Source organism: Ornithodoros turicata, chromosome 10, assembly GCF_037126465.1.
Source record: "Ornithodoros turicata isolate Travis chromosome 10, ASM3712646v1, whole genome shotgun sequence".
Taxonomy (NCBI): Eukaryota; Metazoa; Arthropoda; class Arachnida; order Ixodida; family Argasidae; genus Ornithodoros; species Ornithodoros turicata.
In genome coordinates this window covers 9420165-9432848 of record NC_088210.1, presented here as the reverse complement: position 1 = coordinate 9432848, position 12684 = coordinate 9420165, and the positions used below count along the sequence as shown (strand labels likewise).

The 12684-nt window shown below is 47.1% G+C and overlaps 1 protein-coding gene across 1 annotated transcript in view; it reads right to left on the bottom strand.

Moving 5' to 3' along the window:
- LOC135370150 (uncharacterized) overlaps nt 1-12684 on the bottom strand; it is a 185475-nt gene that overhangs the window by 149575 nt on the left and 23216 nt on the right. The window contains exon 2 of the mRNA XM_064603843.1: nt 6327-6372. Coding sequence (XP_064459913.1) covers nt 6327-6365 — 39 coding nt within the window. The 5' untranslated portion in view covers nt 6366-6372. The remainder of the gene's footprint in view (nt 1-6326; nt 6373-12684) is intronic.

The following is a 12684-nucleotide window of genomic DNA, read 5'->3' as shown; positions in this document are numbered from 1 at the left end:
TGCGTGTATAGAGTATCCGTCGGGGGTAAACCCCGTCTTCTATTTTTCGGTGCAATCGAAATGTGCAATGATTGCTGGTGTAAACCTGCACTTCTTCACATAACAATACACTGTTAAAACAGAACGTCACCACAGAGCAGTCCATTTGATGTTGTTAAGGTTCTGGGCTCTTGGACACCTGACCATCAGTTTCACGCCATGCAAGCGTTTGTGCGATTTTGCGCAGACTCCAAGTTAGTGGACACAGTTTGACTGGCAGTGTGTGTGGACAGCGTGTGTGCGCACTCTCAAAACAGAACTTCACCACATAGCACGCTGTGCGCCAACCATTGCCGCGAATGATATGGTTATCGCTTCTGATTCGAAGAGAAAGGGGGGTGTACGACTTTTTGTGGCAATTTTGATATATGAAAATTGCCACAAAAAGGCGTACGCCCCCCTCTCTCTTCCAATCAAAAGCGATAACCCTATCATTCTTGGCAATGGTTGGAGCACAGCGTGCTATGCGGTGAAGTTCTGTTTTTAGAATGTGAGTGACTGACTGAGAGTCTTTGTCACTCACTGGTTTTAGTGTAGATACAGCCATATGTGTTTTCCTAAGTGATCTGGAGTAGCCGGCTCTCGTAATGAGTGCCTATTTGTCCATTTTTTCTTTTCTTATCAACTCAACTCCCCACATAGCACGCTCCTAGCAAACCATCATTCCGAATAATATCATTCTGCGTCCTGATTTGTTCAAAACAGGGGGGAGGCGCCTATCTGGGACAAGATAATGTGTCCCAGATAGGCGCCTTCTCCGATTTTTGAACAAATCAATACACAGAATGATATCATTCGGAACGATGGTTGGCTATGAGCGTGCTATGTGGTGAAGTTCTGTTTTAACAGTTATATAGTACACTCTAAAAACAGAACTTCACCGCACACTCTTAGAAATGAACTTCACCACATAGCACGCACCTAGCCAACCATAATCTCGAATTATATCGTTATCTGCCCCGATTTGTTCAAAACGGGAGGCGTACGCCTTTTTTGTGACACTTATGCTGTTCATAATTGTCACAAAAAATGCGTACGCCTCCCGTTTTCAGCAAATCAGCGCAGATAACGATATCATTCGAGGTGATGGTTGGCTAGGAGCGTGCTGTGCGGTGAAGTTCATTTCTAAGAGTGCACAGACCCGCGCCGTACCGCACCGTACGCCTTTTTGTGGCAATTTTCATATCTCTCCAAATTGCCACAAAAAGGTGTACGCCCCCCTCTCTCCTCGAATCAGAAGCGATAACCCTATCATTCTTGGCAATGGTTGGCGTTCGGCGTGCTATGCGGTGAAGACCTGTCTTTAGAGTGTAAGTATTCACGAAGAAGTCTGCTCCCAGACAGATGCAATGCATAGGCGATTCTCGCAGACGTCCTTTCTCCCGCGTATGGGTACAGCGATGCTTCCTCGTTTGGCTGCGTGACGTCACAGTACCTTTTTTGTGTAAAGTCGTATATTATGTGCCTTTTTGTCTGTCTCTCACACGCTCTCTACTACTACGGGTCTCTCTAATCCACTCAGATGTAACTGGTTGACAATAACGCTATTCGGCAAGGCGGAAAAGCATCTTTCGGTGCGATCGCACGGATGCCCACGCTCTGCATTCTGATGCGTGACGTCAGCCACTATAAATATGGGAAAACAAGCGGAGAAATCCGTTACAGGATGTGATGGTCTGTTAGCTGGACGTCGGCCAACGTCGGTTTGGCCTTGGTCAGGCTTCGTCAGGCGTCGGGGTGTTTTTGTTTCGAGGGATGTTTCTCGTGCATGTAAAGCTGCGCGGTACCGTTACGAAACGAACGTAACGTGGAAGGCTTAGTAGCCACGGTATTAAAACAGAGCCAGAGAGGGATGGGGCGGGGGGGGGGGGGGGGGGGAGGGGAGTGCTTCGACAAAGAAACCGATACTTCTCCCCCAGAAAGTGAGGGTCTGGCATCGCCCCTATGGACAGAGGGGGTGTTGAAGTAGCTTGCCGTTGTTGGCGGCACACGAGTGGGCATCGTAACGACTATAGCAAAAAAAAAAAAAAAAAAAAAGTGAGAAGAGAGTTGATGAGTTCAAAGTGAGGCATAGGCAGGATGAACTATATACTGATGGGACGAAGGTGCACACTGGATGAGAGGTGCCACTACACTCTTAAAAAAAGGGTGTACTTTAACTCCTTTCCTTGCCACACATATAACACCCTTTTGGAGAGTACAATTGCGCTCAAAAGGGTGTTATATATGTGGCAAGGAAAGGAGTTAAAGTACAAAAGGGTGTCTCATCACTCCCTAAAGGGAGTAGCATAACACCTTCTCCCTGCCGGGGAGTAATATTACTCTCCAGTAGGGAGAAAGGTGTTAAGCTACTCCCTTGAGGGAGTGAGGAGACACCCTTTCGAGCGTAATTGTACTCTCCAAAAGGGTGTTACATACGTGGCAAGGAAAGGAGTTAAAGTACACCCCTTTTTTAAGAGTGTAGAGCGGTCTTTCCGCGAGGCTCGTTTCTTGAAGAAAACGCACGCCCCTGGACAGAGCTTCACCGCATAACACTATCATAACGACAACAACAACAGATATCTTCTGATGATGAATTGGGGATGTTTTTGCACTCTATAGGAGTGGAACGCTACCCCATAGCTACGGGGGTTTATATGAGTGGTGACAATGATGAGTGATGACGATGATGAGCGATGACGATGAGAGATGACGGGAATGATCGGAGCGGCTATGGCGATCCTGATCGTGAACCTGATGGTGGGAATGTCCGAGAGCGCTGTTGGCGTCACAGTGAGTCCTTTAGGCCTGTCGCCTCAAAAAATCCAACTACATGACGTAAGGCCGCCCTGGAGTGGGCCGCGGAGTCCCAAGGGCTGAGGATGCTCGACAAGTTGAAGGGGCGGCAGCCAAGGGTGACAAGCTGTGACATGCAGTGTACGCCTCTGGTTGATATAGGTCCGACAGCGGAGGAGTATGTGTTCTACGTTGGCAAGTACACTGCACTCGTTGCACATAAGGCTAGCCTCACAGCCTAGCTGGTAGCGATAGATCGGAGTGAAGGCCACATTCAGACGTAGCCTGTGTATGAGCGACTTCAGGGGACGAGGAAGCTTTGCAGGCAGCCGGTATGACAGCGTTGGGTCTACACTTCCCAAAGATGACCAAGTTGGAATGTCACGTTGCCACTGTAGGGTAGACCAGGAATCGGACAAATGCCTGAGCAGGGATCTTCTGTCTCCTCTCGAGAGTGTAATGGGCATAGAAGGCCGTTGTTGATGTGCAGCGGCAGCGTCGGCCTCGTCGTTCCCAGTTATACCGCAATGCCCTGGAACCCACTGAAAGGCAACGAAGTGGGAGCGATCTTGTAGGGGACTTCAGGGCGCGCAGGATATCTATCGCCACTGAGGAAAGGGAACCGCTGATGCCCATGTTTTTAATGCACAGAACAGCTGCTTTGGAGTCGGTATAAATTACCGAGTGCCGCAGTTCACAGTCTTGGAGGGGCAAAGGCTGAAGACGAAGTGTTCCTGGTCGACGATCCATCCGTGTATACAGCGTTACCGTTGCAGTATTGAGCCTCGATGAAGTCAAGGGTAAGTTGCTTAAGGATAACATCAGGATAGCTCCTTTTGTTGTTCTTGAGGCCGGGTATGGAGACAGTGACAAGCGGCGATGGCAACGTCCATGGAGGCACTTTGGGTGCCGTCGGGTCGACTATGAATTTGGGGATAGGTCTGAATGATGTTACAGCAGTATGAACCGTCGCGTTCCGTCTAGCGTGAAGCTTGCGAATGAGAGAGTGACGTTTATGATGGGCACGTAGACGCAGATAGTGGCGTGCAGTTTCCCGAGTACGGAGAACCTCAATGGAGACGTCGCTGGCCTCAGCCACTACCAGGCGGGTTTCAGCGCCTTGCGGGACCCCGAGACATACCCGAAGGCTTCGCGCGAGCAGGGCTCGGATCCTTTGTACCAGTGCCTGAGGAAGTCCGTGCCGGACGGGAAGACTGTACATTACTGAGCCACGAAGCAGGGCATTGTGCAGCATGAGGAGATCCTTCTCGTCTCGTCCCCATCTCATACCTGCGAAGTGACGAATGACGTTGACCCAGCGTTGGACTTTCTTTTCAAGTACGTCTATGTGGCGCTTCCACGACAAATTCCATTATAGAGTTACGCCGAGAAACTTGTGATGTGTCACCTGCTCCAGTGGGCTTCCACCAATATACAGGCGACATCTATGCATGTCTTTGCGCGTGAAGGCTAGAAATGCGCTTTTCTCTACGGATATCTCCATTCCTGCCTGGAGTAAATAGAGGCGAATGGCATCTAACGTGCGCTGAAGACGCTGACGGGGTTCTGGACGGGAAGTGCTTGTAGTCCAAATACAGATGTCATCGGCATACAGGGACCAGTTGACTTTCCGCTGAAGGCAGGTTCCAATGCCCGCCATAACGGCATTAAAGAGGAGCGAGGACGATCATAGCGAGAGAGAGAGAGAGAGAGAGAGAGAGAGAGAGGTACATGATGACGATGATATGGGGATGACTTCCGTTCATTGAGCAGAATGCTACCCCATTGCTATTGGGGAAAAATGAGAGGATGGCGATGAGGATGATGCTGACGACGCTGACGGGGTCTTAGAGAGATCATAGCGAACTGCCACCACTACACTCTAAAAACAGAACTTCACCGCACAGCGTGCTATGCGGTGAAGTTCTGTTTTTAGAGTGTATAGTGTCGTCGTTCACTTCCATGATTTGCTGTAAATGGAAGGCGAACGCCTTTTTTGGGCACTTTATATTTCGCCGATTGAATTGCAAGTTGACCTGTCAAAAAACGGCGTGCACCTTCTAGTTTTTAGTAGTGATGTCACAAACTTTTCGCGAACCCGCTGGAACCCGCTGTGGAACCCGCTGTGGAACCCGCTGGCTCACGCGGTTCCACGAACTTTCCCATTCCTGGAGAGATTCGCCACGGTTCGCAAGGTTCCACACTGACAGACTGACATACCTTTTTCATTTCTGATCAACAGTCAGAAATACTGTTATTGATATACTTTTTATGACTTCACAAAATTGAGTTTGAAATGGACTGTTAAGAACGTACAGCACGCGCTAGAAAGTTTAAAATAACGTTTGTGCACCGTCCTCGTTCCACATATAACGGGTGTTTTCCAGGTTCTCCCCTTCCAGCTAGCAAAAGCACAAATAACCTCACTTTGACTTTCCAAGTATAGACTTACAGCGTCATATTGCAAGCATAGCACCAATACGTGGCAGCTTTTCGATTCCTAGACCATGCGCTTCCAAATTCGGGAAAAAGATAGACGCGCATGCGCACTGCAGTCGAGCCTTGGAGAACTTTTTCGAATTTCCCGAATGAAAGTTTTGCGAACTTTTGCGAATTTGAACCTTGACAGGTTCGTGACGTCACTATGGTGTTCAGCACCTCAGAACGCAGTATGGTATCACTGTGGATGTGACGAGAGTATATTTGGCACAATTGAATGATTGAATGACGTCCATAATTTTTCTATGTTTCAGTTCCTCTGTGTACTTCTTCGCTGTCGTTGTAGGTGAACCGTAATTAATCGTGGCAGACCCACCACACAAGCTATGCTATCGGTTTGCACACAGTCCGTTTTAACGTTGTATCGTTTTCGGTAAACAGCCAAAAGCACATCAATAAAAATTCTCCGAAATATTTTCGTTATGGAATTTAGGATCATTCGTGACCCTCTATACTGTACCTGACTTTGACCTGAGTAAGACCACAACCTACTAGATTTTGGCGACCATGTCATACAAACTCCTTCCCAGCGCCGCATTTGGAAGCTAGCGGTGGTGCTACTCATCGGCCCGGTTATTGCTTCCTCAACTTCTACAATACTTTGTACTTCGGCTTACCTTAGTATTTTTGTACAAGCCGTGGACGTCCCACGAGAGATGCTTCTTTCTAAAGATCATCAGTCTACGCGTTTTCATAGAAGCTGTTGCTGTCGTCTGCTACGGTAGTTGTATACGTCCGCTTTTGCGTGTTCAAAATTCAAATTTCCATTGTCCAATCATGATGGAGATCTCGCGGGCCGATGTCTAGCGCTCCTAGCGGATCGTGTTACAGGCTCGTCATATAGGGTTTGCCGATTATGACATGGTCGTTATAATTTAGTAGGTCGTGAGTAAGACATAATATGGCATGTGAAGTTGTCAACGTGACGTAGCTGTATTCAAGACACAGGCATGACTCGTGAGCCAGTTCGTCCAATGGTTATTAAGGAAGTGAGACCATAAGTGTGTACTTACAAGAAAGACGCAGGCCAGCAGCCACAGGATGCCCGCCATATAGGGGCTGTAAGAAAGAAAACATCATCACGACAACGATCTTAACGTATCATCAATCAATCAATAAATACATTCGTGAAAGTGAATAAAATGTGATAAAAATAGTTCAGTGCAAACTTAAAACCACCCAGGGACACAGTCAGAGACATACACACACATATATCGTATCCCTGTGCGGTGTTAAGATTATATTAAACTATTTTTATCGCTTTTATAATCCATTACCAGAATGTGGACACTTATGGAGATAATCATTCACGTGAAATATTTATAGTACCTATATGAATACGCCAAGTTGCGTCAACACAAGCACCATCGCGATATATACAGAACGCAAAGGTGGAAGAACGCACGTATTAATTTTCGCCAATTTCGCAACCGCTAAAAAATCGCGAAAAAAATGGTACTCGCGAAACAGCTTGACGTTTACCCCGCGAAAAGAAACAGCCTCGGAATCGCGAAACAAAAATACTCGCGAATAACTTCGCCAATGACTGAATGCGCGATTCGCGAAAATTAATACACAGCGAATGAAAATACGTCTACAGTACCTTCTTGTGTGAATGAAGGAGCTAAGGTACTTTCTTTAGTACATTGCATAATCATACCTGCATGCATATGCAGGCTTGACACTTTTGTATGTTACCACACAAATACTTCACAATCAGTACCTGAGTAGCGCACTAAATAAATGAAGTGATATGAGGAATTACGAAATTTAACACTTATTTTGCATCTTATTGTGCACGAATTATTTCATTTTGCGTACGTGCTTCTCGTGTCCATGTTTCTCTATTCATCTTTCGAAGCGACTATAGGCGACACCCTATGACCAGCTGACGTACATCATATCACGTGATCCTACAAAGCTACTGCATTTAAGCGCACATTTGGCACAATGCCCCAATATGCACAATATTCTTTCTTGAATGTCTTCCATTACTTCATTATGCAGCGTGCCTCGTTCGCCACGACCATCGCGATTAACCTAAGTTCTCTGTATAGCGCTTTGCCTTGGGGGCATTAACAATAACAAATAAATAAATAAACAATGGAAGCGTGTGGGTCAGGAGGTGAAGGCAAGCGACAAAGGTATTGTTTTTGACAAATAATTTTTTTTTTACCGATTTCTTCCCCCTATTTTTGAGTGAGGAGGGCGCATCTCTTGCCTCAATCCCTCCCCCATTGAGGTGCACGTACGTCCTCAAAGAGGAACATGCAGAGGATGCCGCACTATGCGGACTCGATGCGCATCTAAAGTTTTTAGAGTGTGGTATACCTGCTCAAAACGCATGTTTTTATTATATACAGGGTGTTTCACTTAAAGTGATAAAAAATTCTAACTGGCGACGTGCTTGCCGGAGGATTGTGGGACTTCCGGCAATTACCTTCTGGAAAGCTTTGCCGCCATTTTCAATTGAGGGAAATATATTTTTCTTTCAATTGAAGTTTGAAAATTGCCAAGCGAACCTCAACTATTAAGTCCTCTACGGACAGCCACAGACCCAACAAAAACTATACACAGTACCCCAACAATAAAGATAGTAAACAAAATTAGTAAAAATTCCGCTTTAGCCTCGACTGCTTGATTGTCGCAAAGAACAGCGCACGGAAGATGTGGAGAGAGGAGAAAGTGTTCCCGCCTCTTATTTTACCTTTCTTTTTCCCCCTTTGACCTTGATGCTTGTGACAACCGTCTTATCACAAAAAAGGGAAAACAAATGAAGGCGGGGACACTTCCTCATCTAGACGCACATTCCACGCGCGCTTCTTCGCGAAAATTAAGCAGGAGGGGCTAAAGCTTAATTTTTACTAAGTCCTTCGACTATTTGTGTTGCGATACTGTGCATAGTTTTTGCTGGGTCCGCAGTTATCCGTGGCGGACATCATACAGGGTGTGTGCAGAAAAACGTTACCCGCATTTTGGGCACCTAGCTTGCTGCCTACTTAACTAACGAACTTCCGGTGGCGCACGATGGCGCATTTATGCGAAATCTGCAGAAAATCTGCTAAATGCGAAATCTGCAGAAAAATCGTGGAAATCATACTCAGCTTAAAAAAATAGACAGAGCAACGAAAAGTTCGGCCTCCGTGCATCAGAATAGGGCAGCATGGCGGACGCAGGAGTGTTGCGTTCAAGTACCGCTAGGGGGAGCTATCGGTGCAGAAATCGAAATGATGTCCCACATGGATGCTCATCGGTAGTACCCCTAGCGGTGCCTGCACATAACTCTCATGAGACCGAAATGCACTACCATACACTGTCATGACCGTCCTATTCTAATGCATGGAAGCCGATGTTTTCGCGCTCTGTTAATTTTTTTACGCTGAGTATGGCTTTCAGGATTTTTTTGTAGCTTTCGCACGCATAAATACGCCATCGTACGCTACCGGAAGTTCCTCGGGTAAGTAGACAACGAGTTACATGTAAAAATGCGGGTCACGTTTTTCTGCACACACCCTGTATTTTTGTGAAAAAAGTGAGATTCGCTTTGCATTTTTCAAAGTTCAGTTGACAAAAATAAATTTCCCACAATTAAAACTTGTCCAAGGCCTTCCTCCATGGTGGTAAAAGTTTCCAGAAGATAATTACCGAAAGCTCCACAATGATCCGACGGATACGTCGCCAGTTAGAATTTTTATCACTTTAGGTGAAACACCCTGTATATTTTGTTGCTTAGAACCGTGTCTCGTTATGAAGTATATAAGCTAGGAGGTAGGCATGTAGCTGTACTGATACAAAATGTATAGGCCGTAACACGTAAAATAGTTGTTGTGTTATCAATCAATCAATCAATCAATCAATCAATCAATCAAATAGAGTTTATTGTTGACCAAAAATATGCGTACATTTAATATACAGATGGAGGTCCTATAGTTAAAAACATCCTATAGTTATGATCGATGGTATTCACGTAGCACCCGTTCCTTTTTTTTTATAATCAGATCATGAAGTATTGTTTGTAATGGGAAATAATTATTAAGCCATTACGAACATAGAGGGCACCGCTCACGTCCAGTGCGTTGTATAGTGACACCTTACAACCTAATCGCGTAGGACCCGCGGTTTCACATTTTCAGAGCTGTGTCATCTGATTCAGAATTGTTGAAAACCGCGGAGAATGGCCAGTATATGCTTTCATACCAATTTCTTACGAACTTTCATAAGTGAGACCGGTGCAAAATTATGGGGACGCCTATGTAGATTATGCCACTATAACGCAAATGCCAAATTAAGATGGAAAGTATGATAGCAAGCACATGCGTAAGACTCACGCAGCAAGTCTTACGCACGCACCTGCTGAATTTAGCTCATGGTCTTTACGGGTCGGTCGTCGGCGTTCGTTACGCAAAAATACCCCGTGGATGCCGTCTGACCGAGAACGCGCAAGGCCAAGCCCGACGTGGGCCTCATGCAGCCGAGCCGAGTCTCCGCGCTGCGCAACCGCATCAGGCATTTTTTTTAGCAATAGTTGTAAAAATGGACAGTTCAGCTCAGGGATACCCATGAAAGTAACGGTATCGTGATGTTACACATAAGTTGTATGTATCTGCCTATAGTAAAAAGAAAAAGGCGTACGCGCCGCAGGGTACACTCTTAAAAATGAACTTCACCGCATAGCACGCTCTTGGCCAACCATCATGTCGAATGATATCGTTACCTGACCCGATTTGTTGGAAACGGGGGGGGGGGGGGTACGACTTTTTTGTGACAATTATGAACAGCATAAGTGTCACAAAAAGGCGTACGCCCCCCATTTTCAACAAATCAGGGCAGATAACGATATCATTCGAGACGATGGTCGACTAGGAGCGTGCTATGCGGTGAAGTTCATTTTTAAGAGTGTAGGACTGCGGATATCGTCGACCGCCTGGGGTTCTTTTCACGTGCATCGGAAACCTCCGACACATCGTACTGGAAGCAATGTCGACCTCCCCCACATTGATATACCGTCCTTGGCCGGGTTTGAACCCGCGATCTCGAGCTCAGCAAGCCAGCACGTGACCGAGTGAGCTACCAAAGAGGGCAGCCCACGAAGCTGTTCACGCCTGACGAGGCGAGGTTCACTTTAAAAACTGGAAACATACTAAAAGGCAGGAAGCAACTTCCGCATATAGTTTTTTTCTTCCAGAATGTGACGACTTTAGCTAGGAAACAAAGATGGGGGATAAGGAAGTTCCTAGAATCCTGGTACATTCACAGCGAAAAAAAAAAAAAAAAAAGAAAAAAAGTTCATGTAACATTCACAGGGGGGCCTCTGCCTGTTTGTTACAAGGGATTAAAAGGTTTCCCACGCTAACTACCTCAACATTTCGTTGCGTTCATTCTGATGAGGTCGCCTGTATAGGTGTCGAAACGTCCTGTTTTCTTTTTTGTGTGTGTGTGTTCCTCTGTCATGTAATCCAGTGGAAAAAATCAATATACTGAGCTCTAAAAACTGAGGGCGGAGGTGGGGGGTGGGGGTGGTAATGGCAGGATCGGCTCGCCGTTGTTGGTCACAGAGAAGTGGGCATCGTCACGACTGTAGCAAAAAAAAAAGAAGAAAAAAAAAAGAAGACTGAAGAAACTGAACTTCACTCCATAGCACGCTATGTGCCAACCATTGATGATTCCTGATCGCTGTCTCCAATGGATGATTCTGAACGCCATCATTCACTGTACAGGAAAGCTATCGTCCGCGGGGAGCCACGAAGAGTTCTCCGAGACTCACCGATTCCCGTATAAGGCGCGCCTGAGTATACACTTTGCCCGGCAACACATGAGCACCGACTCGACGACGTTACCAACTCGCGTGGCTCAGTGGTTAGCGGTACCGGCCCCATGTCACGTCGAGACTGGAATGTACCCGGCTTCGAATCCCGGTGCCGGCTGTGCTGTCAGGGGTTTTTCCTGAATTTTCCTCAGATCGGCTGTCAGGTATATGTCGACACAGTTCCGTAGAAGTCGGCCCAAGACGCACATTCTCTCCCAGAGCGTTACTCGTAACGTTGCTCATCTTTTTGAGACCTCGACGACGGTGAGCTCTTTCATTAGCACCTCAACGGCTACCGGCTCGACGAAAGCGAGGCCTCCTCCCATAGGTGTGTCTCGTTTCAGGTGATCTTCAGCAACGTGAAGAAAGTTTAACCGGGACGGTCGTGACTCCTGACGGTTCTGGTCACTCACTACTGGGGGGAATTGCGCAAGGGCCCGCTTTACTATTTCAAACAGGACTTCAGTGGCGGATGAGTGATGATAGTTTGGGGCGCTTCCTGCAAGGGGCAGATCAAGACCCTAGGTTTCGGAGGGGGGGGGGGGCGGTTTCTTTTCCGGGAACGTGTAGTGGGGAGGGGAGGGAGGGAAATCTAATGTATAAACTGACGTTTTGAGAGGGCGATCGCCCCCCCCCCCTTGGTTCCAGCACTGCTTCCTGCAAAAACTCTGGGGAATCGTTGAGCGGTGAATTTACGCGCACAGATGCCAGTCTTGTGCCCGTCAGAGGGTGCTCGAAAGAATAAAAAAGGGATGCGCGGGAGCCCATCGATACCGGCACCATTCACAGCCTAACGAAAGTGCTCAACGACGTCATTGCGGCCAGTGGCTGACGCACGAAGTATTAGGCGACTTAATATTCCTTTTGGTTCTGAGTGACGAGATAAATTTACGTAAAACTCCAAGTGTACGACTATATTTGCAATGCTGAACGCGAGACTGCGCCCAAAATATTACGTATGTGACACAAGCTCGTAAAAATGAAGCTTATATCTTTTCTGTGGTGGTCAACGATGCTGAACAGAATAGAACGCTTTTGACAGCGTGAAATAGACGATTTTAAAAAGATGCGAGCGCCACCAAGCGCGAGGCGCAAAGCAGCATGGGAACTTTCAGGGACACTGCTTTGTCGTCTGCTTCGGTTATGGTTTAGCCCAGCCGACGCTGCTGCTGCGCACACCCGGAATGTTGTTGTTCTTCTTCTACCTCCACCTCTGGTCATCTGATAATGCTGGAAGACGCTCCAGGTACCCCGTGAGCCTTTGCGTGCCATAGGTGGCGCTTGCTTTTCTAAAAAGGTGGAGGGAGGCGAAAGGGAGCCGGTCCTTCGTATTTGGAGAAGGGCCCCTTGATAACGCGGTCCGCCCCTGGGTGGGCCGTGTCTTTGAACGCGCGGCCGATAACAAGGTCGTCGGGGCAGTACCGCTTGCGGTGCTGTTCCGGGAAGATCTTTTCCTGATCTTTCTAAAAAGGTGTAGCCCACCCGTCTCAAATAAAAAAAAAAAAAGGTCTATTGGGACCGGAGCGCTGTACCGCCATTTTCTGCGGTGTCCCTACATTCATGCA